The sequence below is a fragment of the Xyrauchen texanus genome, chromosome 34, assembly GCF_025860055.1.
Source record: "Xyrauchen texanus isolate HMW12.3.18 chromosome 34, RBS_HiC_50CHRs, whole genome shotgun sequence".
NCBI classification, from domain to species: Eukaryota; Metazoa; Chordata; class Actinopteri; order Cypriniformes; family Catostomidae; genus Xyrauchen; species Xyrauchen texanus.
In genome coordinates this window covers 27394810-27422633 of record NC_068309.1, presented here as the reverse complement: position 1 = coordinate 27422633, position 27824 = coordinate 27394810, and the positions used below count along the sequence as shown (strand labels likewise).

General features: G+C 38.1%; 1 protein-coding gene across 1 annotated transcript; it reads right to left on the bottom strand.

Annotated features, from left to right (window-relative positions):
- Nucleotides 1-84: 84 nt before the first annotated feature.
- Nucleotides 85-27407, bottom strand: mntb (MAX network transcriptional repressor b). Its single transcript, XM_052103628.1, has 6 exons — nucleotides 27182-27407; nucleotides 21475-22126; nucleotides 20185-20226; nucleotides 18290-18401; nucleotides 4836-5028; nucleotides 85-4655 (listed from the first exon to the last, which is right to left on the bottom strand). The coding sequence occupies exons 1-6, from the start codon at nucleotides 27252-27254 to the stop codon at nucleotides 4000-4002; spliced, it is 1728 nt and encodes a 575-aa protein (XP_051959588.1). The 5' UTR covers nucleotides 27255-27407; the 3' UTR covers nucleotides 85-3999.
- Nucleotides 27408-27824: the final 417 nt, after the last annotated feature.

Sequence of the window (27824 nt, the reverse complement as noted above, 5' to 3'; positions counted from 1 at the left end):
TTCAGATATATTTTAATCATAAGAATTTCCATGTATGTCAATAATTGTGGCACATGTGTTTTGGAGAAAAATATTTATGAAACCAAAAGGACATATTTTTCAGTCTTCTTTGCTCGTATTTACCAAGGGTGTGCATATTTTTGGCCACAAATATAAATATTGATTTGTTTCTGACCCACATACCCATCATAACACTTCTGAAGATATAGATTAAACCACTGGAGTCTTATGGATTACATTTGTGCTGACTTTATGTGCTTTTTGGAGCTTCAAAATTTTGGTATCCATTTACTTTCATTGTATGGACCTACAGATATTCTACTAAAAATCTTTGTTTGTGTTCAGCAGAAGAGAGTCATACACATCTAGGCTGGAATGAGGGTGAGTAAATGATGAGAGAATTTTCATTTTTGGGTGAACTATTCCTTTAGGAAATGTGTTCCCAAATTATTAGCCTATATTATAATAATAATTAAAGAGGAATATTTGGTATGCTAAATGTATAGAACATTGTTTAGGTGACAAAGTGAAATAACTTTTATACATAAAAAAAGGTTGTAAATATAAATGCTATTGTGTTACAGATGAAAAAAGACCAGTACAACTGACTTGTAAATGTCATAAGATTTATTATGAATCGTCATTATGTTTTGTATCTAGCATATTTTATAACTTTTATTACTATTATTTCAGTTAAACATGGTGGACAATTCGATCTTAATGCAGCCCAAAATGTACAGGCGATATAACTTAAACTTTCTCCATAGGGAAAATGCAGTTTTTCATTTATTTATATATAATATCAACGTAGAATGAGGTCTAACGGTCCTGTCCACATCATACAGTATGATACATGGTCCCAGAAATGAAAAGGGGAGGGATAAACAAACAAAAAACTGTAATCTACATGCAAAAGCAGGCATTAGTATAACTAATACATACACATATACTTTGTGAATGCGTGCATATACCTCACATATACACATACATCCATACACACATATATATGTATGTGTGTATATATATATATATATATATATATATATATATATACATATACACACATACATATATAAAATATAAAAAAATGATAACACACTAATACATTTCACGATGGTTAGGCCATTTTGTTTTTTTTGTTGGTTTGTTTTTTTAACCAAGTGTGAAGCACAGCATGTATCATTCCATCTTCACATTTCCAAAAGACACTAAAATAAGTGAACACATTCAACAGAAAATCCAAACCTCGGATTTAGGGGTTTTGCAGCAGGAAGAGGATGTTGAGAGCAGAAGTCACAGTGTTCCATTTGAAACTGACAGTATAAAACAACAATATAGATACTAAAAGGATAATTCACTTAAAAATGAAAATGTCATCATTTACTCACCATCATGTTGTTCCAATTCACTTTCATTGTATGGGAAGAAAAGGTGCCATGAAAGTTAATAGTGACAGAGGCTAACATTCTGTCTGATATCTCCTTTTGTGTTCCATGGAAGGAAGTCATAAGGGTTTTTGAACATTATGAGGGTGAGTAAATGACAGAATTGTCCTTTTGGGTGAATTATGCCTTTAACATGGTGTAATTAACCATCATCAGTAAAAAGTTGGGTTTAGACAGGGTAACAGGGCTAACTTTTTTCAGGTTAAACCATGTGAGTGCGTTCAAAAAGCAACATTAAGTATGACAACTCTGAGAGAGGCATTACACTGCTATTGGTGAAGGGGCTTTTATCCTGATAACAATAGTCTTGTTTGCAATAGGAAACAGCATGTTTTTAACCCCATAAAACCAAATGCTTATACACAATCTGCCTACCACAACAGTTTTCACAATTACGCAAAAAATAAAAGCAACAAATGAAAATGGCTGCACAGCATGTAGGTACTACATGATGAACACAGTATAGATGCATATAACAGCACCAATGTACACTGGACTATTGTGGCCACATTAAATGGCATCTATGAATGTGTGCACGGAAATTGTGTTTGTGTATTCTTTTTCACGTCCACAATAGTATGTTCTTGTTTTGATTTCACTAGGTTTACGCCTTTTATCCATTACTTTCCATTACTGCATACTTTGGAAACCGACGACATTAGAAACGTGAATCTGATTCATTTTGAGTCCCCAAACAAAAATGTCATTGTGCTGACGTGGCCTAAGACTTCATTTGAAGTTTTATTTATCATGTTGCTACAACTGTAAAGCACATGAGAATGTTGATAATGTTGTTGATTTGAAGAGAGAAAAAAATGCCCAACATATCCATAGTATAACATTTTAATGGTTTCCATAAAGTATGCTTAATCTAAGCATTATTAAATGATAAATATTCTGAGTACTTGCTGGTTGTAAATGCTTGAATGTACTTTCAAATACACGTTAGTTCGCTGCATACAGATCTCTCTTGATCATTAAAGATTCCAGAACATTCTGTCATCATTTACTCATCCTCATAATTTTCTAACATTTTAGAAAGAATGTTAGCCTCAGTCACCATCCACTTTCATGGGCTTTTTTACCCCCACACAAGTGAAAGTGAATGGTGACAGAGGCTGTCAGTCCCTAACATACTGCTTAACATCTCCTTTTGTGCTCCACAGAAGAAAGTCATTTGGTTTTGGAACAACATTAGGGTGAGCAAATGATGACAGTTTTCATTTTGGGTGAACATCGCATTAAATTATGTTATAGTTTGTTGCGTTTCGCCATCCAACTGGACACTTTAAGACTCTGTTTCGTGGGTGCCAACAGATGGCATGTGTATAAATTCAGCAATGTCGTTGCATTGCAAAGGCTGCAGGTGGCGCAACTGAGCTTGATTCAGAGCTTAGGCACATTTAGAATTCTAGGTTCAATACAAGTTAAGCTCAATAATAGCATTTGTAGCATTATATTGATTAGCACAGACAACACTTTGACTTGTGTATTTAAAAAAGGCAAAAATTGCAGTTACATTAAGGCACAATGGAAGTGAATAGTGCCAATGCATTAACATTAAAATACACACCGTTTTAAAGGTATAGCCACAAGACATAAACATTATATCGGTTTACATGATTTTAGTGTGATAAAATTGGATCTAAATGTTTGTAGAGTGATAAAATTGCTTACAGGGTTACATTGTCATGATGATGAAGTTGTAAAATTGGATATAACTTCACATAGAAAAGGTTAGTAAGCCATTTCATCACACTAAAATCACGGTAACACGTATAATGTTTACGTCATGTGGCTATACCTTTGAAACGGTGTGTATTGTAGCATTTATGCACTGGCCCCATTCACTTCCATCGTTTTTGCTTCTTTTTTTTTTAAATAAATAAGGGACAAGTCAAAATAATTTTTTGTGGTAATCAACCTTTTTAACTCGCACTAAACTAGGAATATTCCTTTAAAGAGCATTTTAAAAGCCCCAAAATGAACAAATTTGTTTCTTCGCACTCCTTGCTTTGTTGGACTTATGCATTGCTTTCGAGCACTCTAAGTTTTTGATGAACATTTTCAAGATCTTTTTGATCAATGAATGTAAAACAGAAGAAAAGCATTTTTGCAGACTGTTTGAATATCTGACATTAAACACAACAGAAAAAAGGATAGATAGACAAAGTGGGACAAAGAAGAAAGAGAATTGATTTGTTTTTTGCACTCCACTCTCACGTTACAATAGGACTGACAACCACCGTCTTATCATTTAGTAAAGCAAGTGCATTAAATGCAAGTCTTTCTAATGCTGCATGGCAAAAGACGCAAGCACCGTCGGCATGAATGTGTCCCGAACGACTGGCTACAGGACACTCCGATCCTGACGAAATCCCACCTTGTATTAGGGACAGTAGTGAAATTCTGATTGGGATCCAGTCATCCTTTGTCATCTAGCTCAACTAGTTCGGACAACAATGAGGTCACCTCACATCTTGTATTCTCTGCTGCTCACTTCGTGGGGCACACAGGATGTTCATTGGACGTTGAAGTCTTTCTCTGTACCCTCTCAGGCCAACTTTAGCGTGCTCACGGGAAATGGCGGTACAGTTACCATAGTCACTGGATTTAGCACCGTCTGGCCCACCAGCCCAGTGTGATGGTGGGCGACCACTGCCGTTGGCTTTCCCACCATGGCAGCCTGCTGGCCTGTGACCGGAGTGCCATTAATATGGCCGTGGGCATGGTGGTGGTGCGCCAGCTTATGCGTGATGCGTCCCACAACCGCTGGCTGCGAGACAGCCACCGATTGTGGGTAAAGGTGGGCCACTGGATGCACAGTGATATGTCCGATTGGTTGGCCGCCACTAGAGGGCGCAATGTGCGCCAGATGTTTATGGCCAGCGGGGATGACGTGGTTGACCGCTTGGATGACTGACGCATGGGATACAGAGGCATGGGTGATGACTGTCGGCTGAGGAGCGGAGACCAAATGGGATGGAGGCGCGGGGGCGATTGCTTGAGGAGTGACCACAGCGGGTTGGGTTGGAGTGGGTGGAGCGGTAGGTGGGGTGTTGGATTTGTGTTGTATAGAAATGTGTGCAGGGAGGATAGGTGGTGGCAGCATGGCAGCATGGGGCTCCAACGGTGCTGGTGGTTTGGGTGCAGAGGATGGAGAGGAAAGGATGTCGTCTTCTCCATCTTGGTCGAAGTTGTCTTCGCCCTCTGGAAAGAGAGGAAAATATTAATGGTAATTTCGATTTTCGCATTTATGAGAAAATGGTCATCAAAAACTAAATCCTGTTTGTTTTTAGTGCACAAGATCTCAGGGGAATATTTTGATATCTCATTAATGGACAAAGAACTAGCCTGATAACCAAATTTGTGCGCAAATGTATTTTGTACCTGATGCTGTTGATGTGGAGGCCTGGTCATCTTCGGGTTGGACAGTCTGACGTATTATCCTGTCAATCTCAATGATGTCCATACACTGGCTCAACTCGTTCTTCAGCTCCGCAAGTCTCTGCTGTGTGGCGATCTTCTCCCGTGCCAAACGCTCCATTTCGTGCTCATACTCCTTTTCTTTTCGCTTCAAAGTCTGCGAGACAGACGCTAAATTACTCTCCGTCCAAACATGATTGCAGTTTGCACTTTAATATTGTTTGCACATTAAAGCATGAATCATCTTTATTTATACAAACACTCATTCTCCCTCTATCAAACATCCTCATTCTTTCTGTTAGGACACTGTCGGTAGCCAGGAGTAGCATTAATAAAAAAATTATTTAGCGGTTATTTACCGATAGAAACATTGACCGATAATTTCAAATGCTGTCCATCATTTTGACAGATAAAACAGGAACAAGAAAAACATTTTAACCTAGTGCATCAGTTTTGACTTTACTCTCTCTTTCACACACATACTCGCTGTGTGTCCTGTTTATTCCCTGGTATTAAAGATGCACTTTGGGCGATCTGATCCCAAGTGGATAGGCACCATCGCCATACTATGCCTAGTAATATGCGTCTCTTTTAAACAATCGTGTTCGAATTTCGAGGGTCTCTGATTTCATGACTGAATTCATCAATGAAAGATGCATTTCCCAAAAGCATTGCAAGCTTAAGTTGGTTGTAGAGACCATTGGCACCAATGGTTTCCATGATCTACTTAGGCTTACAATGCTTTTGGGAAATGCAGCCCAGGTCAGTGTGTTAATGCATGATAATAAAGAACAAAAACGATAAGTACAAAAAAAAAAAACATTTAGAGCAGAATTCCCATTTGAATGGAGTACCTGTAACTGAGCTTCAGATGTGTATGCTTTTCATCTATCACTGTGTTGATATCAGGCACACTGAGTTCTGTGAACTTGTGCATGTATGTATGCACTTTTTCAAATTTCCAGATGATTATTTCTTTTCAAAGCTGTACATAACCAGCAAAGTTTAAAAAACTTGTTTGAGCGCAGCAGTTGATTTGACAGACAGAACTTTCACCCCAGAACTCCTTTCATCAGACTATCTATTATATATCGACTGTCATAGGCTACCATTAAAATGGATGCTACCCCATAAATGTAGCCCAAGTACTTATGAAATGAAAACAAGTATGATAGACAAAAATAGGTCATAACGGAAACTCATTAATAAAGGTTATTTTTATTTTTTTTAAAGAGCAATTTGTTCACAGCCATGTAACCACTTTTATTGGTAGACTGGATATACAGTTGAGTGTAAAATATTGCATCCCCCTTTTGTCTCAGACTTTTACTTCCTTTCAGAATGTATACAAAAGAAAAAAAATAGTACTGCATAACAAAAGTTTATGTAGTCAACAAGTAGTCAAAATACTTCAAGACAAAATACACTGCCTGGCACAGTCACCGTTTGATTTTAAATTAGCAGATACTTAAGAGCCTATAATTCGATCATTATTGCTGTGATAAAAGTGTATCCATTGGCAGCAATTATTTTAACTAAAATTTAACAAAAAATGTGGTTGGTAAATAATCTTGAATGATCAAGATCGGAGAGAGCTCACGGCAATATTTAATAGTGAAAGAGAATTTCCAAACGCACAATGCAACGAGAACATACAGGATTGGGACTAAACAGCTGTGTGACCACAAGAAACCCACTTGTTAGTGAGGCTAATTGGAAAAAAACAACTTCAATTTGCTAGGGAGCATAAAGATTAGACTGTGGAGCAATGGAAAAAGTTAATGTGGTCTAATGAGTCCAGATTTACCCAATTCTAAAGCGATGTGTGCGTCAGGGTAAGGGAAGTGAATGAAGCGATGGACCCGTCGTGCATAGTGTCTGCTGTACAAGCCTCTGGAGGCAGTGTTATGATCTGGGGTTGCTTCAACTGATCAGGTTTAGGCTCAGCAATATTATGCAGCAATAAAATTAAGTCAGCTGACCACCTGAATGTACTGAATGACCAGGTTATTCCATCAATGGATTTTTTTATTCCCTGATGGCAAGGGCATATTCCAAGATGACAATGCCAAGATTAATTGGGCTCAAATTGTGAAAGACTGGTTCAGGGATCATGAGGAACCATTTTCACACATATATTGACCACCACGGAGTCCTGACCTAACACCACTGAAAGTCTTTGGGATGTGCTGGAGAAGAATTTACTGAGTGGTTAGACTCTCTCGTCATCAACACAAGATCTCTGCCAAAAATTACTGCAACTCCGGATAAAAATAAATGTTGTGACGCTGCATAAGGTGAAACTAATGTGCAAATAATGTGCTCCATAATCAAAGCTAAAGATGGCCCAACTAAATATTAGAGTATGCAACTTTTTTTGGCCAGGCAGTAGAATAACAATTATCCTGTTCAAAAGTTTACAACCCTTTGGCTTAATAGAGTTCCACCTTTTGTAATAGTTGTGTACGAGTCCCTCAATTGCCTCAATTATCAAAAGCTGGATGTCAACATCATAAAGCCACTGTTGGGAAGAACTCAAATCTGCAGAACATGCTGGAAAACCAAAAAAAACATGCAGTACCTGGAGGAATTTTGGAGAATAGTGAGCAGCTCCAAGTAGAGACTCAGGCACAACTATCACACAAAACATACAAACGTCATTGAGCATTGAGGAAGCAACACACCATATTAAGAACCAAGGGGACGTAATTTTTTTAACAAGATCTTCTGTGTAAATTCATTTATTATTTTGTCCTGTGGAATATTTGTAAATATCTGTTACTATATGTCATATAGCTTCAAAAGGGTAGTACTGATAAAAAAAACAACGACATTATGATCCCTCTTGAAGATTCTACAAGGGGTATACAAACTTATGCACTCAACTGTATATCTGACTGAAAAAATCTGTAAATATATGTCATTTTGAGATGACTAGAATCAAATACCCTTAAGAGCATCTTGACATAATCTAATGGAAGTGCTTCATTTTTTACATCTATCATAATGTCCTAATATTGCTGTATCCTTTATGACATTAACCTATTAAATTACTGTGTTAACTATTGGCAAGATTTTAGAACAGCTGCAATACGTACAACAGTAGCCTAATACAATGAATAAAAAGCATAAACATTAACCAAAAGTCCACGGTACCAAGCTGAAAAAGAAAGTTGTTTCAGAGTTGACGGAGCAAATCTTTACATTTTTATGAAAAATTACGAAGATTTCTTTGGAATAACATGCACTGATGATGTGTGCACAAACAGATCGGGAACTTCTCTATTAAGGAATTAAATGGGATAATTTTTTTATATATTTCATCAGCGCACATTTTCTGTTTTCAAATATTTCTTTAAATAAATAGAATGATTATATTGTAGTCGGCCACCCTGTTCTGTATAGATCAGCATCAACCACTACTGAATTTTAAATTCCTGTAACTATTCTTTTATATAGTTCCCAGTCCGATCCGACCATCTTTTTGGCTGGCCTCGTGCGTTGACATTGCTTTCAGAATGCCAAAGCAAAAGATGTACAAATAGTGTATGTAAACTAATCTGACCAACCAGAGAAACCTGCCTGTCCACTTGTATGAATCTTATCAGTGTATGTAACCATGAAATTTCATGCTTTACGGAAGCAGTTTCAAGTTTAGGTTTGATTTTAAAAAGTGCTGGTTAAAAAGACGAGACAATGGCCTTTAAAACAGTGTGAGAGCAACAGTGTGCAGTCATGATGGAAAGAGAGAAAGGGAGGGAGAAGGCAGGAATGTGGCAGTCACGCAGGCAAATGGTTTGCTGACCCAATTTTTGTGTTAGTAAGCTGACTGTGGGCCATCAAACCAGGCTAGAGGGAACTAACTGTTTAGACATTTAAACCCTGAAGCAGGAGCAGGTACGTCCGTCCACGTTCAAGAAATGTGCGTAAGACAAAAGGGTGTGCAAGAACAAAAATTAAAGTGGTGTGAACTGAACTGCACTGTGACAGCATGCTCAACATATGTGGTCATATGCTTTTCAGAAGCAAACAGCACAGAGCAAAAGCACCCAACCCCATCTGTCAAAGCTCACAGCACGTGACCGCTGACACTGTTTCCTCCTCCACCCTTCCCTCACCAACACTAAGCCAAAGAACTGTGTGACAACATGGACATTTTTGGCTCCAAATAACTATTAGCACTGTGGATTAGTGGTTCTCAACTGATTTAATTTCAGGATCCAGATTTTACATCGGACATCAAATGGCAACCCAACATTTGTTCATTGTACAATAATAAACAAAAATGTTCTTAAGTTCAACCACTGACATGTTATTTATTACGCCAATAATTCACTACACTGAATTTTCTCCTATCCTGCGTAGTTTTGTTCATGGTTTTCTAGGATGAGGGCATTTGTGCCAAAATACCGTAGTTTGATCGGATGCACTGCTTTTGACGCCAACAATACAAGATATGGGAAGCGTGTTGTCCTCTTTTAAAAAAAAAAAGTCTATTATTATTATTATTAATTTTGCTATACTATGCTGCCAACTGATTAAATTGTTTAAAAATGATATGGCAGAATAGCATTCTGAGATGATATTCTTCTCACCACAATTATGCACTGCACTGCTGCCAGACAATTGGTTTATTAGATAATCGCATGGCTGTTTGTTGGTGCCAGATGGGCTGGTTTGAGTATTTCTGTAACCGCTGATCTCCCGGGATTTTCATGCACAACTGTAAAGGTTTGAGCATTTATGGGGTAAGGATGCAATAATGTAAGAAATCTGCTTTGGGCCAATCACAATGTTCTGACAGAAATGACAGAATTACTCTGCACTGTTTAACGAGAAAAAAAAGGGCGTAAAATTGGACAGATAGGAAAACTCATCGGAAGAGATTTGTCAACAGCTTACAGCAACAGTAAGCGATTCCATTATTTATGATAAATAACTATAGCCTCCCACGGTAACAAGATTTACAAAGGAGCAAAAGAGTTTTCTGAAAATTAAATCACAAGTTTTTACAGCATTTCGATGCTGATGTGTGAATGGTGGCAAAACTATTACAAGTGTGAATAGCTAATGTTGTACATTTACCATGCAATCCGGCAATTTGGCTAATGTTTGTTTCCTGGTGTATGCAACCCTATCTCAACAGACTTGTGACCCATATTTGGGTCACGACTCACCAGTTGAGAATCACTGCTGTAGAGTTACAGAGGGCTGCAGTATACAGTAAGACAGACCACGTTTCTAAATGCTGACGAATAGACAGCAGTGAGACAGTGAGAGTGCATGCAGTAATTTCGCACAATTGGAGGGTGGTGTGTGTGAATGTATGTCTAGAATTATATAACTCAGTGATACAGTATTAAGAGAATATGAATGTGGCTGGTGCAGTAGGTTGAGAGTACAGAGAGGGAGAGTGTGCCTTAGTGAAGCCTGATCCAAGATTAGTCAGATTGGACTGTCTGGCACTACAAACCCTTTTGCACAGCAGGTCAACACGGAACACACATTCACGACAATAAGTGCAAGCCAACACCTCACATTCTCTGCATGAATTGTGCCCAACCAACCTTAAATACTATGCAGTCACAAATAATAAACAATTGTGTGTTATTAATTGAAAAATAATGAACTAATTGTGTCTTATAATCAGGTTCTTCATCAAGTGTCATATTTTATCAAGTAACAAATGCCGACAGATATGAGCTGTGGAGAGTAAATACAAATTAATGGATGTTTTTTTTTATGCTCTTAGAACATAGAAAACATCAACTAAATGACTTAACTGTCATAAGAACAAAAAATATTTGCTAAAATAATGATTCATGGCCCATAACAAATATTTTTGGCCAGTGAAATTCTCAATTTCCAAGTGTGGCAAAAAGTTCATTTTGAACCCTTCTCTAAATAGTAGATTCTGGGTAGCATTTGGGTACATGCATAGAACTGCTGGAAAATACTGCTTAAAAGTCACTTGACACTTGTAACACAGAGATGGGAATCTGATCCCAAATCAGACACTTCCTGTGCACAGACTCTAGTAAGTGGAAGTGACAAAAATTTTCTCAAAAAGGTCTCCTGAGAACCACTTCAAAATGACACTTGTTAATGTTGCACAAAGTGTGGTGCCACAGTGGTATATCTAAAATTACTGGTGCCGCAGTATTTTTCAAAAGGCATTACCGTATATACACAATGATACCACATATATAGTATCTACTATTATTTGCTTTACATTTAAGTTACTATAACATTATAGGAACTGCCTCTTTTAAATGATTACTTCCTCCATTTTTAACAAATATGCCACGACAACAGAGTATCCACCAGGGTCTGCCTTTGCTATACAAAACAAAGCATTCCAAAATATACGAGCATACTACTTGTAGAAGTGCTCATGTAACATTATACTACTTGGTATCATGATAATTTAGCTGGTATAGTTACATATTATATGCTTAAGGTATTGTGACAACCATGCCACTAATACATAAACTTCTGATGACTCAAATCCCAACATAAACAAAGCTGAATTGAATGCATAAGACAATTCAATCTACCTCTACAGAGTGTATAAAACTGTGTTGACTGAACCTAGGTCTGTTTTGGACAGATTCCATCCTTTGTGTGAAGAAACTGACTAGACATCCCTACTGACTAGATATCCAGGTCCCACTGGATATTACCAAGGCAACAGCTGGAACCCGCTATGGTCTCCTTGGCAACAGAGCAGGAAAGGAGCAATGTGGTGATGAGGAGAAGGTGTAATAGAGAGGCAAGGGCTAATGTGATTGGCTCAATTCGACCTTTAGTGTTTTACAGTCTTACAGTCTTTTACATGTTGATTAAATGGCTGATATTTTGCCATTTAGAGATTATCAGAATCAATGCCCGTTTGACTGATTAAGTGTCTCAGTTTCAAAATCGTATGACAGTCTCAATTAATAATGCATATTTTCTGTTGTCAAATACTTTGAGATAAATGTTGAGCAAGTAAATAGTAGACTGATTTATCAAGTTTTTGGCCAAATTAATCACATTGGCTTGGGGGATTATAGATTATTGTGATACAACTGTGTAAAAATATCTGCTCTCTAGGTACTTGCATCAATATTGGTTATCAATAAAAATATATAGATAGGCATCAATACTGGTTATCAAAAACCAATCTAAGTTGACCACTTGAATAAATACTGTGCAATATAGCTGCTCAATAGATAACCGCATTAGTATCGATTATTGAAAAACCCATATTGGTTGACCACTAGAGTAAATACTTTAAAAATATTTACTCTCTCGATAATTCCTAATAGCATCAGTTATTGAAAAACCCTGTCAGTTGAATGCTTGAACATATGTCCCATAATGGTGTACCACTGGTCAAAACTAATTTTGCCCATTCAACATTGCTTCTGATGGCATAACTCATCATGGCTTGTTTGAAAATTAAACATTACTAGACTTACTAAGGCACTGATATGCAGATGGTATATATAACTGGTGGGTGTTAAAGAAGAGAGCTGTGCTTGCTTAATCCTGCAGACAGAATTTAACTGAATCTAGATTAGAATCTGTAAAGAAACTCAATCTGCAGCCAGAAAGCACAAACTGAAGGGAGGGACTCCCTGCTGTCCACTGACCACCAGCTCTGTATGTTGTGGTCGCCTTGGTTACAACGATTCAAAAGACTATAGCCCAGAAAAGAAACAAAACATACAAGGACACAGACTTGAACATTGATGTGTAACCTACTTTTACAGAAGCATGCATTACATTTTTAAAACTGTATTTCAAGATGTTCTCCGCCACATTGTTTTATTTAAACAGGCTTCAGTAGGCATGTGCGAGTCTGGCATGCACATGCTTAGCAAGGGAGTGAGGGGAGGACTAGTACAGAAGAGCTGCTGACGTCACTTAGCTCGCACTAGCCATGTGCTCATGCCTCACGTGGACGGTGAAGCAGGCAGAGAGCGGGCAAGGGAGGGGGGAGGGTGGAGAAAGCAAGAGATCTTGACGACAGGGCTTGCAGAAGACAGTAGCGTGCGAGCAGGCGGCCCACAATCCCTCCCTTGTGTTTATCGGGTCTTATTAATCAGCACTGATTTCAGTTTTACAGCTTTTGAGATCCTGTTTAAAACTTGCCAACAAATGCATATCGTTTTGTTAAAAAAGGCCCCTTTTTTCCCCTGAGAACCTATGCATTAATACTAATTGTCTTGGCTGCAGTCGATAAAAGTAAAAGCAAGTTAAATTATATATCCTGACCGTGGTGCTTTTTTATTCTTCTTCAGCATAAAGTTTTGATATAAAAGACAATTCAAATACATTTAAAACTTTTTTCCAAATGGAAATAAAAAAGTAATTTGTAACAAGTAAAAAACATTTATGTTGACCAAAGTCTTACACAGTTAGACCTTGTATTCTGGTCCAAATTACAACATATTCTGACCAAAAATGCCAACTCAGACAGGAAGAGACCGTCTGACCGATATGTAAAGTGACCAATCACAATTCGTTTTCTTTTAATGTGTCATTTAGGGACCGGTTTAACTGAAGCGAAATAAAAGACTGGCGTGAAAAATTATTTTTAAAACGCCACGTTTTCATGAATAGTTTTATATAAAAAACACTGGGAAAACAGCGGAAAATGTGTGTGGTCTCTATGAACAGAATATCTGCCTGTCTAAAAGTCAAAGTACTGATTATTTCACAGACTCAGAGTATCTTTTAAAGATTTGATGGCACCAACTTGGCAAACAGTCAAATTCTATGATTGTTTCATCCACACTTTTTGTATCAACCCAGTACCTTGTAAACACAACTTAGTTTTCAGGCATACTGATAAAAATGTCTGTGTGCCCTTACTACCGGTAGTTGAGTAAATTCAGCCAATCAGATTAGAGCTTGCTAGATTGAGCAAATGCTTTCCAGTTTTGTGGAGCAATATGCATTAAAGCAAGTGCACACTGTGCGATTTTGGCGTAAATTATCACGGCAATTCTGCCGTCTGAGACAAATTTCAGGAATCCTCAAGTATTTCTCTCGATGCAGGGCAAAATTGGCAATCTTACAATGTTCAGTGTGTCAAGTTCACAGACAGCCGATTAATCGTGATGAAGTGGTATTGGAGGAAAGGAAATGCTGTTGTCCTGACTTTCAGAGAGCGAGAGAAAAATGTCGCTGCTTCGCTTCTATTCCACAACACTCCCGTAACTTGAGTCACGTTCACTGTTTGGGACGATTGGGACCACAGTCAGCTACGATGTATATCATGCAGTCTGACATAACGTTGCACAGTGTGCCATGGCAATATCAATGCGTTCATATTGTACAGTCTGACAAGCAACAATCGTAAAGGACTATTATAAATCGTACAGTGTGCACCCACTTTTAGACGGTGAGCGAAGAGATTGTTATTATTAACCATTTTGACCTACATTCTGTCATTGTCCATCAAATTATAATTCATTATTAGACCATTCTAAACATGCATAATATTAATTTGTAATTAAAACTAAACCGTTATTATGCCATTATAAATTAGCCTTCAAAACTACAGACATTTGATGTTGAACATCAGGTAAAGAAACCAGATGATGGCTTAAGAAAATGCCAAATGGAAAAAGAGGCAGACCTCTAACTCGGAAGAAAATAAACTGAGGAAGACTGTAAGGAAAAGATATTACGACTTGGTTAGCCCACACAAATTCGAATTCAACTATGGATGTTTGGCAGATGTATATGACACCATTCTGCCAGTAGAGTATGTGCAGAGAATAAGTGTATGTGGGTGGGAAGGAGGGAAGGGGAGTATAAGAAAGGAAACAGACTACAAATCGCCATCTTGTGACCTATTCCTAACCCATTTTTCCAGTGCTTAAGGCAACATGCTTATGAATTACATGTTATTACCCTCAATTTGCTTTAAAATGTATCATATATCATGTATATCATTAAATTCAATAGCTGGAAACTTTTATTGTTTTTGGATCCATCTTCAGTTTTAATATAGGTCAAAAAAGCAATAACATTCACCAGCAGTTTGACCTGCATTCATGTCCTCACTTCCTCACATCCTCACTTTCAAAAATTAACTTTCACAACCTCAGTCCACACCAGCTATCCTAAAAAACTGCATAAAGCCAGATACCATGTTTTGGTTAATCTCACATAAACATCCCACATAAAATGTCCAGACAGAGCACTGCAATATCAAAATATTTATTTATTTTTTACATACTTTGCGTTTAAGACAATGAAGTCTCTTTTTACAACCATTAATTTATGCATTGTATCATTGACAATATTGTCATTGATTAAGCACATTTCTTCCCCAAATTGTCTTTAAGAAAATACAAATATTCACAATACTTATTGCATTGCCATTACTATAACAGCAACATTATATAATTTTTTTTATTTAAATCTGCAGTACAATAAATACTACCATAATGTACAGTGATTCCCCTACATTAATGCAGCAGGAGCGCACTGCCACTAACACTTGCTAGCCCCAGTTAGCTTGCTACACTACACACAGCAGTGATTTTCTCGTCTGTAAACTAATCACTCTTTTTGAACAAATCTTTAATGTGAATGAATCATTCTTGTTCACCTCCATACACTGACTCATATTTCTCATTAACCGATGTCTCTCCCTATTGAAGCCAGACGCGCGAGACTGCTTTGGTGCTATTCATGCCTATATAGACTGATTATAGCACAAGCCGATAGCATTCAAGTGTGGGCAGTGAAGTAGCATCATTGGTTTGAATCACAGAACAAAAACACTGCTTCAATGAACGAGCAAAGATTAGGATCTGTTGACTGACTGAAGGAGAGGAGTTTTATATATTTGTGGCCAAAAATATTGGCACCCTTGGTAAATATGAGCAAAGGCGGCTGTGAAAAATAATCTGCATTGTTTATCCATTTGATATTTAATTCAGGGGAAATATCTCATTAAATATTTTTTCTCCAAAACATATTGGCCACAATTATTGGCAACCCTGGAAATTCTTATGAGTAAAATACAAATAAAGTATATTCCTATTCATATTTAAAAACAAAATTGTGCACTTGGGTGACTACGAACATGAAATTGTTCAGCAATGACTTCCTGTTTCACAGGGGAATAAATACGAGGTAACGCACAGGCCAAATTCCCTTAATCATCATGTGGTGTCCCAGCCGCGAAGTGGCGTGACACTTCTTGTCCAGTGTGCGGCAGCCTTAAGGCCACATCCACACTAATCTGGATGTTAGAAAACAGAAAATGGGGTTCTCAAACAAAAGCAAAGCGTGCCATAATGAAGAGAGCTTTGTTTTCGTTGGAGGAAAAAGCCATTTTAATGTGAATGAGAGGAATAAATGTAGCAAAATCAATGCGTTTCCAAATAAAAACTTTTTATGAGCAGAATCTAGGTCTCGCAAAAGATTAAAGTAATTGCATTAAATTTGTGATTCTAGAAGTTTCAAGAACTGTATGTTATTTAATAAAAACAACAAGGAGTTGAATTGAAGAAATAACATGTCAGTTTACATGTTGATTCTAGCAGTATTTAACATTTTAATAAAGTTATATCATTATCATATAATTTTACACTCACCTAAAGGATTATTAGGAACACCTGTTCAATTTCTTATTAATGCAATTATCTAATCAACCAATCACATGGCAGTTGCTTCAATGCATTTAGGGGTGTGGTCCTGGTCAAGACAATCTCTTGAACTCCAAACTGAATGTCAGAATGGGAAAGAAAGGTGATTTAAGCAATTTTGAGCGTGGCATGGTTGTTAGTGCCAGACGGGCCGGTCTGAGTATTTCATAATCTGCTCAGTTACTGGGATTTTCACGCACAACCATTTCTAGGGTTTAAAGAATGGTGTGAAAAGGGAAAAACATCCAGTATGCGGCAGTCCTGTGGGCGAAAATGCCTTGTTGATACTAGAGGTCAGAGGAGAATGGGCCGACTGATTCAAGCTGATAGAAGAGCAACTTTGCCTGAAATAACCACTCGTTACAACCGAGGTATGCAGCAAAGCATTTGTGAAGCCACAACACGCACAACCTTGAGGCGGATGGGCTACAACAGCAGAAGACCCCACCGGGTACCACTCATCTCCACTACAAATAGGAAAAAGAGGCTACAATTTGCAACAGCTCACCAAAATTGGACAGTTGAAGACTGGAAAAATGTTGCCTGGTCTGATGAGTCTCGATTTCTGTTGAGACATTCAGATGGTAGAGTCAGAATTTGGCGTAAACAGAATGAGAACATGGATCCATCATGCCTTGTTACCACTGTGCAGGCTGGTGGTGGTGGTGGTGTAATTGTGTGGGGGTTGTTTTCTTGGCACACTTTAGGCCCCTTAGTGCCAATTGGGCATCGTTTAAATGCCACGGCCTACCTGAGCATTGGCCACCATGTACCCATCCTCTGATGGCTACTTCCAGCAGGATAATGCACCATGTCACAAATCTCGAGTCATTTCAAATTGGTTTCTTGAACATGACAATGAGTTCACTGTACTAAAATGGCCCCCACAGTCACCAGATCTCAACCCAATAGAGCATCTTTGGGATGTGGTGGAACTGGAGCGTCGTGCCCTGGATGTGCATCCCACAAATCTCTATCAACTGCAAGATGCTATCCTATCAATATGGGCCAACATTTCTAAAGAATGCTTTCAGCACCTTGTTGAATCAATGCCACGTAGAAATAAGGCAGTTCTGAAGGCGAAAGGGGGTCAAACACAGTATTAGTATGGTGTTCCTAATAATCCTTTAGGTGAGTGTATATTTTAAGTCATATTCTGGCCAAAGATGCCTCGGCCCCCTGGTTGAGAACCACTGATCTCTGCAACAGCCCCCCTAAGAATCCCCCCTTTTCTGTTTAATAAAAATAGTGCAAGTAATTTTCTGCATAGAGGCATTTTATTATTTGACAGTTATAACTACTACAGCTTTCTGGGTGTCCAGAGCCCTTCAAGTGTCATAAACTCCCAGTAAATTAACACACATTACAAGGCGAACATGAATAACAAATCTATGATGACTCTTAGGGCGTTTTAAGCTTTTTTTTCCTCCACCGACGTGCGTAAATTCGGGTCCAGCGTTGTAGGCTCGTGGACATGTGCACAACGCAGCTGCTGAAAAAAAATCCTAGGGGAAACCCTGATGTATAAATATTTACAGTAATGAGAATTTGGGGGAATGCACTTAATGTCATGAAAGTAATGTCACAATGCAAAAAATAAATGTAATGGTCCAAAATAAATAGGTTTAATTTTCTTATATCATTCTTTTGAGTTTGGGATGGAATATGACCCAAATGTTTTCTTGACAGGTTTCGTGGGATTTACCCCTTTTGTCCAACCCTTGTGTAATAGCACATATACCATGCTTCTCTGTGATGTACCTGGATGTAGCGGAGAGCACTTCTCAAGACACTCAGATTGGATGTTTTCTTCTCATCCACATTAGGAACGTTCTTCTTGAGGGTCTCAAAACATTCTTTTAGATGTGCTCGTCTGTGACACAAAAAAGAAAAGCATGCATCGTTTCACCTCTTGTGTTTTGAGCAAAGTAAGTTGGACTGAGAACTCATGAAGGTTTTAACAGATGTTTGAGCAAAGCATTTTTTGGTGATGGAAGTAACAGAGGTGTGAGGAAGAAGCCAACAGTCAATTGCTTTTATAATATCATATTTGTTACAAGGGGAACTTATTATTTGTTATAACAGTGTTTATTTGTTTCTTACTTTCAATTAGTTATTTTAATTAAGTTTATTTAGTTTTTTACTTTATTACTTTATACTCTTATGAAGTCTAGTTTTAGTTTTGTTTGATATCATTCAAATATGTTTAACACAAGCATTTTCCTGTTCAATGAAGGTGCATTATAAAGGTTTCAAATTTTATAATACAATGTACATCAAAAAGTTAAAAACTAACGTTTATTTTATTTTGCTCCATTTTAGAGTCATGAAAATTTATTTTATTTTAAATGTCATTTTTCCAAAATATGTAGAAAATTTTGTTTTAATTTAATTCCTGATATTAACAAGAGGTCGACCGATTGGGTTTTATAATGGCCGATGCCGATTTCCAGAGAGCAGGGTGGCCGATGGACCGATATATTACCAATATATCACACACTTTAAAATAACAATAAATGACATATACACAACTTGGCTTTTCGCTAGCATTATATTTACTCAAGGTTTTTCTGTGTTTTAGATGGCAGTTTCTCCTGGTTTCTGGTTAGTCTTCACATTTTATTAAATGTTGCACAAAGTAATCGTAATACATAACAACAGTACACGCAGTAACCAGCAACCATGGATGGTATGTGCACATTAACAATCACATTTTCTCACAAAAGACTGAATCAAACTAATTGTACATTCAGTGCACAGTGAATATGACATTTACTTATTGTGCATGTGAAGAGCTTTTACTTTGAAGTTGCTCGCTCACTCGTGTAAGTCCAGTTTACTCGGCCCGGATCACCTGCTTGGAGTTTCACGGACTGACCATCGTCCAACATTCATAAGTCAGATGGACACAGCTTTCATACAGGTATTATGAAACGCTCAAAAGGACTAAATATTAGCACTCAACAGGAATAAAACACTGGAGGTTTTGTGAGGCATGTCAATTAAGTCTGTTTAAAGGAGATATATGCATATTTGCAGACGGCGATTATAGACATTTTGAGATTTGCCTTTTTATCATTAGACAAGACAGTTAACATTTACAGGGAACTGTTGAGAAGAGGGAGGGACTTCAACATCATGAGCACATACACGTCTTTCGTGTATGTGCTCATGTATGTGCTCGTGTATGTGCTACTTTCTAATATGCACAACCATTTAAATGAGACACTATGGCACGTAACGAAAAACAAATTGTGGTTGGTTATTTACATATTTCAGACAGCTCCTTCTGATGCAAGCAGGCTATTCTCGGCGCTGTCGCTGCTTAATAAACTAATCGGGCAAATGGGAAAATGTATCGGCTGATGCTGATAATTTAAAAACAGCAAATATTGGCCTCTGTGATATATCAGTCGACCACTAATAATAACACATTTAATCATAGATTAAAGGTAAATTAAGCTGAGAAAAACTAGTACACTAGTTTTATGAATGTTATTGTGCCTGTGATAAGTCCTGAAACCATTTGGTTACCAACCCCAATGACTTCTTTGAGGCTCCAACCTCAATTCTGAACAATTGCTCCTTCAAGGGTTTATATTCTCTGCTTCTATTTGTCAAAATTAACACAAAAAATTTAACAGAAGTCCACCCACCTGTTCTTTTCTAGTTTGTTGTGAACTTCTCGAGTTCCAGCTCTATGGGGGAAAAAATATAGTTTTAAGGCTGCATGTAAACTTAAATCAACCCATTAATTTCATATCATGTTCACTTGCATGCAATGGTGTATATAAGGATGATTCATTTATTATCAGATTTGAGTAAAAACCAACACTTCAGATTGCAACCTAAAATACAGTGTGGCCTGAGGGTCAGCATTATTTTTCATCTTGGGTCACCACACAAGACTGTAACCTACTTTTAAAATGGCAGTCTTATAGCAAAATTGTTAACCCACTTGCCACATGTCATTCAGTTATGACAATAGATGCATTCTTTGAAAAAATTGTGTTCCACAACATAATGTCTACAATTTATTTTTGAAATGTTTAAAACCGGTGGGTCATGACCCAAAAATGGGTTGCAGGCAGGGGTAAAATTTTGATTTTTGAGGAGGGGGAACCCTAACACCATATAATTGTGTTAGGATAGCAAAATGGTTAGTTTAAAAATAAATAAAATTTTTGTTGTTGACAGCCAATCACACCCTACAATATTATGGCGTCAATTTAACATGGCGAAAATTGTGTTTGTTCTCAGTGTTCGTCCTATGTGTTAGACTGGTAAATGGTGCTTCTGCAGTTGTTTATGCATTTATTTATTTTATTATCTTATTCTCCCAATTTGGAATGCCTAATTCCCACTACTTACTAGGTACTCGTGGTGGTGCGGTTACTTCAATCCGGGTGGCGGAGGACAAGTCTCAGTTGCCTCCACTTCTGAGACTGTCAATCCGAGCATCTTATCAAGTGGCTCATTGTGCGTGACACCTGGCATGTGGAGGCTCATGCTACTCTCTGCGATCCACACACAACTTACCACATGCCCCATTGAGAGCGAGAACAACTAATCGCGACCACGAGGAGGTTACCCCATGTGACTCTACCCTCACTTGCAACCGGGCCAATTTGGTTGTTTAAGAGACCTGGCTGGAGTCACTCAGCACACCCTGGATTAGTACTCGTGACTCCAGGGGTAGTCGTCAGCGTCAATACTCGCCGAGATACCCAGGACCCGATGCATTTATTTTTTAACCGTCTTTATAATTTTTTTAATTATTAATAACATGTTAATAACTTTGCATATTGTTGGACCTATGCAGTTCAGGATAATATTAATATATTTTAATGTTTGATTTTGAAGAGATTTTTATTTACTTTTGTAAAATAAACTTAACTATTTTGTTATGGTGTTGAGTCACCACTGTAAAATCCTATTTGACTCACCCTCCTGGTCTCCTTTTCCCATCCAGGTTGCGCACATCTTCCACAGCTGCACCGTTAGGCCTGGGTGATTGGCTCGACTGGCTCTGGGTTGGTGTGAGCTGAGGCTGGGGTAGTGTTGGCTGGGGCAAGAGGGCGTGTTGCTGTGGTGGATGTTGAGCAGCGATGATCGGGGCTGGATAAGGCTGCAGCAAAGCCTGTGTCTGTTGTTGCTGTTTGGGACTGTTATTTAACTGAGGCATGCTGCTGGCTTCTGTCTTCACTTGCGGGACTAAATTATGATGCTGCTGCTGTGGAGGGGAGTGGGCATCCTTACTGGTGGGGCTGATAAGAGGGGCAGCATGCGGAGATGGGGCTGTGGCCAAAGGTGTGACAACTGGCATGGGTGGAGCCATGTGAAGTGGGGAGGTAGTCTGAATGGGAGGGGCCACAGGGTTGGCAGGGAGCACCGGAATGGGAATGACAGCAATCGGAACAGGTGGTGGGAGGGGAGGGGGCGGGACCGGTGGGTGCTGCTGGTGGTGGCGCTGCGGCTCGAGCCGCATGTCATCTATCCAGGTCACATGGTTGACTTGGACAGGCTGGATAACGGGGGCAAAGAGCTTTTGCTCGGCCTCACGGGACAGCAGAGCCTTCTCTCGACGCTCCTCCTCCTCTGTACAAAAAAAATTACATTTAACATAAGCTAAATCTAAAAAACAAATTGTAAGCACAGAGAATGGCATCTCATTGTCTCACTGATTATTCCATGGATTTCCAGTGTTGGTAGGGACCATTTATTTGGATATTTGGCCATTTTAATATTATCAGGATTGGGCTTTAATTATGTCTGCTTGGTCAATAACCAAAAGATTTACATCACCTTTCCATTCCAAAATCTACCAACAGATTTAAAAAATAAAACACCATTTGTTTTTTAGAGAATTACAATTTTTTTTGGAGTAAAATAAATTGATTTCATTTCAGCAATTTTGTGTACATCGCACAGACTGTGATAAAATTGTAGTTATATATATTATATTTTATGTAGTTATATATTTTATTTTGCTCTAGGTCTTGGATTTAATCTTTTGCTGCTAAAAAGTTTGCAAGACCAGAACTCAATGACAAGTATTTTATCTGCTATCCTGGTGGGGCCAGTAGTTCAGATTTTTACTGGCCCCACCACCACAAAACAATTATATGTTTTATTTTTAGCAATGTACTTTTGTATGTAAATGTGCAAGAATTGTATTTTTCATAAAATGTTATGTTTTCTTCACAAAAGCAATAGCTTAGCTGGAAAACATTGGCATGCAATGCAAAGCATTACATTAGTTTCCAACTCATTTTTACAAATGGCTTCAAAAGTATTCTTGCAATTTCAACAAAACCTTATCTATGTAAGCCAGATTAATTATTTTACCTTTGTGAAAAGTTTAAAACTGCTGACTGCCTAACAATGTTCAAGACGTCCAAGAAATCCAAATGTATACTTTGTAAGGCATAGAAACACATTTTCGAGATCAAAAAATGTCAAATGAGTGAAAATACAGCACTAGCCCCAATCCACCTCACAGTGACCCTGGGCAAGCAGGCAGTCATTATTGTTGAGCCTTGAAGATGGTAACAAGAATGTCTAAATTCTCACTGCAACCTCTATATCTTTGTGTGGTAGCCTATTTAAAACAGTTTTCAAGTTAATCTATTAAATGTCATGAATTAAATGATCAAATCTGGACCACAGCACACATGTTAAAGGTGTTTTGACATGCCATGCTTCTGCACTATAAGTTGTGTCCCCCTATGCAAATCTTGTAAAAACACTAGGGATTCATACCAATTTACTCATATTGTAACTAATTAAAGCTTCTCAATGACATCTAGGCTCTCAGTAATCATTTCTCATGCTTGTGCAGTATAAATAAATAATGTGAAGTAGACACTCTCTCCATCACCCTGTGCACATTGACAGAGAATTCTGGAATACTTTAATACCATTATATGACATTCATATATAACATGGCTTAAAAGCCAATTGTGGAGCTAAAGTCTACATTTTAAACAGCCAGGTATCAATAGTTCATGACTCCAATGTCCGAATTAGGGTGGGGTGTGAGTTAGTTGTTCTAAATGGCCTGTCTCTTTAAGAGATATGCCCCAGTAAGACTCTTGCCTTGTCTGCAGCTCTACAACGTGATGTCACACACCAGTCTGCATGAGAAGCCAAGAGCTGGCCTGGGGAATATGAGGCTGGGCCATACAGTCTGCAGCCTGAAACGAATCCACCAGTACTTAATTGACAGATGGAGCTATTGTTTAGCTCACTCAATACATATTCACTTGCATCTGAGCTGCAACTTCAGATCAATGTTTGAATTTTAATGCGAGAGGGGAGGAATTTGGGCCACTGTCCAAAGCCAGCCAACAGTGTTGTATTCACAGCAAGATATTCCTTCGACAGAGAAACTACATCTTGGGAACTGGTGAATGTGAATACACTGCAGACAAAGGGGTGATCAAACCATGACCTACTGGAATCCTTCAGCATCAACAAGAATGCAAAATACTGAAAGTGAAATGTAATGCTCTCAGAACGATTGAGAACACAAGCCTCCAAAAATAAAAGAACATATTCATGTATATTTCTCCATCTTATAACCAAAGTTGCTCTACACTCTTGACATTTAAATACAAAGTGAATTGCGCGTTACCAGGACATGGGATAACAAACACCGATCAAATACACACTTGAACCCTTGACGTGAACTGTATCATTGTGCAAACATTACATAGCCGGGTTTGTAAACACTAAGCAGCTCTGTGTTCCAATAACTTGGCCATGAGAGTGCAATCTATTGCTCTCCATAAACAAGCATGGAAATCTCTTGAGACATCAAGTTGCAGATGGGATACTTTGGTGGTCCACAGGACACTTAACAAGTGAATGTAATTCTGCTATAGCAATCAACATGACATAACTGTCAAAACGAACAATCTAATGAAGTTCCCTAAAATGTAACATTACATATTGACTACAACAACAAACACCGTTCATTAAGCGGGTTAATGATGAGATACACCACAGACTAGGGCTGTCATCAGCTGAGAAACTTGACTCAAATTGTCCACTTGAATATTACCAAAATTCAAATTAAATACGATAACTTGAATTATATTCACATTTTAAAGACATAATTTCAGACTTCAGTAATCAACAGATTTTTCAATCTGCACAACCAACAGAACAAAACGCAGGTGTATCAACACACATTTTTTAACAGTTGAAGTTCTTGTTAACTTGACAAGTTGTCTTAAAAATGTTGCGTTCAAGCATGAAACGCTGACAAAAAGTAAGATGGCTCAACAGTCAAGACGTCCATCTAGTGCATGTTTACAAAGAAAACGCTTTGATCAGTGCTTGGAACACATCTTAATTTCAAATGCATATTTTTTATATTCAAATGTCCATTTTTCATCTTAATTTTAATTTGGCAGCCTTATCACAGATACGGACAAATAAACACATATTCCCGAACAAATTTGACCAGAAAGATTCATAAGATTAAAAAAAGGAGGATTTTATCAATTTCAAGCTCTAATTGTATTTTTAAACAAAAAATATATAAAATGCAAAAATGACAGGTTTCATTTATACACAAACTTTTCCAGCAAATCTCTGGATGATTTGTTTGAAAGACATAAGTCAAATATGTACTTGCTGGTAAAAGGCTCTTTTGTAATTATGGGCATCTTAAAAATATAATTACCCAAAACAGTTTACAACAAAAAGGAGAAAGGAAAAAACATGCATGGACAATGAGCTAGAAAACTTTCACACGTTCATTAACTCTCATTATAAAATGGATAGTTCCAGTACTGGATGCTGATTGGTCGACAGCCGTGCTTTCTTCGTGATAAAGCACAGATCTGACCTCTTCATGGAACTTCTATATGTATCACTCTGCAGCACACATCGCTGAGATATTCATTTTGCCGAGCAACGTTCTGTTCACTGTCAGGGACTACATTTTCTGGCGGACGGATGGCATTTAATGATTGTACTTACAAAGTATAACATTTTAATAACTATTTGTGTCCTTGATAATTTTATAAAGTGGTTACCGTTTTATAAAAGCAATAAGGCACTCAAGGCTGTGCCATATTGTGAATATAGTCAGGGCTGGAGGGGTTGCAGGTTAACAGATTAACAACGCCTTTCAGCAGTGACTATATTCACAATATAGCATGGCCTCTCGTGCCTTATTGCATAAATATGAACATGATTTGTTCAAACTGTTGCACATTATAGTTTAAAAGAAATGTGCACATAGCAAGTGACAGCTTAACTAGTGTTGGAGGTATAATGCCACAAAGTGAAGAAAAAGAGAACAAAAGAATTATAACATTTATAAGAAACGTATACAATAAAGACCAGAAAAAACAGCCCTTTAATTCACCCTGTTAGGTTACATGTAATTGGGTCATCTTCTTACAAGGTCATAGAGTGCATGCAAAATTTGTACATTTGAAAAGGGCTTTTCAAGAAAAAGAACTTGCAGAGCTGTCTTATTGGACAAATTGTGCCAACAAATGCACTTATTCTGTTCAGTAAGTTTTTTTATTTTATCAAACCATCTGTATATGTCTAGCAAAGCTGTTATTTAGATATGCATGAAAAATGTACATTATATAACTTCTGCATTGAGGGAGGGTGCAGTTGCCCTATTTTCTCCTCAGTTGTGACCTGTCTTCAATGAAGAGAGGGGAGGGGGAGAGTCTGGCGCGCACGTGGCTGAAGAGGGCGGACCTAGAGCACGCGGTATTTGCTGTGGGTGTGGCTTAGTTGACACATCACCTCGAGAATGAAACAAAAAGACCTTTTTGTTTAAAGCGGTAAATCCACACTCGAAACAAGTCGCCAGTAAAATCTTACTCACTATGACTGTTGTTCCAGTATCAGCAGATAAATGTTTCGAAAACATTAAAAAATACTAGAGCAGGTCTTATTACGAGGAAGTGAATTTAAGGAAAAAAGGAGGCTGGCCTTGAAAGTCATGAGATAACCACTCGGCAATGTCATTATGTAAAAAACAACTTATGGTCTATTGCCACCGCCCAAAGTATACGGAATACGACATTGCCTTACTTTCAACTCCCTTGTTTATATACGATAATCGGTGGCCGAAATTGTCGCTTTAATTTAAAACATTCAACACAGCTAATATCAGCGCAAAAAAGTGTAGCTTGATGTGGCTGAGAAAATAAAGAAACACTTCGCGCTAGAAAGATCTGTCGGTGAAAATGTAACCACCCACCGCAGCGCAAACAAGTGTAGTAGCGCACTAAATATAGCCTGGATTTAACCCGGAAACCGAGTGAGCGAAATATGCCCTAGTCACAAAAACTGTACTTTACCAACTGTGGAAATCCATGAAAAGGATCATTAAGACAAAGACCTCCCATTCCCAATGCTAACAATAAATCGTTAATTTAATAATTGTTTCAATGTAATTTTACTGTGGCATGTATAATGTAGCCGGCATGAAAATGCACTTTGCTTGGAAAATCCCTGGAAATTCACACACACACACACACACACACACACACATATATATATATATATATATATATATATATATATATATATATATATATATATATATATATATATGTTTTCTTAATAGACCCATGCAATCAAATCCCCCGGCAATTCAATCCCCCGCCTTACCACGTGTAATCTGTTGTTGCTGGGCTTGCCACTCTAAATATCTGGCCGCTTCCAATAGAGTATCGATACTCATTTTGATCACCGATACAATGTGTTCCCGTTTAACAAATAAATGCAAGCCCCTGGTACAAATGTTCGTGGTTGGTAATCACAGTTTAATCCACCGGCTTCCAAAGACAGTCAAGAGACATCCAGAGCGCCACCGAAATGCATCAGACACACATCACTTCACTAGCAACAAGATGGCGATTGGAGTAACAGAAAACACAAGTCGAAAGGCATCCCGTTCAAGCTCCGCCCTCGTCAGAGCAACTCCGCCCTAATACTACCAGTGATTTAAAAGTACGGCAGAACACGCTGTGGAGCGGAGCCATAGGATCGGGAGAATGTGGAACATTAGACTCCCGATCACATGGCTCTGCTCCACAGCGTGTTTTGTCGTACTTTTTAAATCACTGGACAAATAAAATATTTGTGAAACGATATGATGTGTAAAATTGTTTCCTGCCGCTCGGTAGCTCATACAAGAAGGGAATAGCGCGAACCCTCAATAGAATCCATGTTTCGTATTTTCGCCGCAGCCTACCCCGCAGTACATTTGCACATGATTAAAACATGTCGATGCGAGGGAACCAATGGGCGT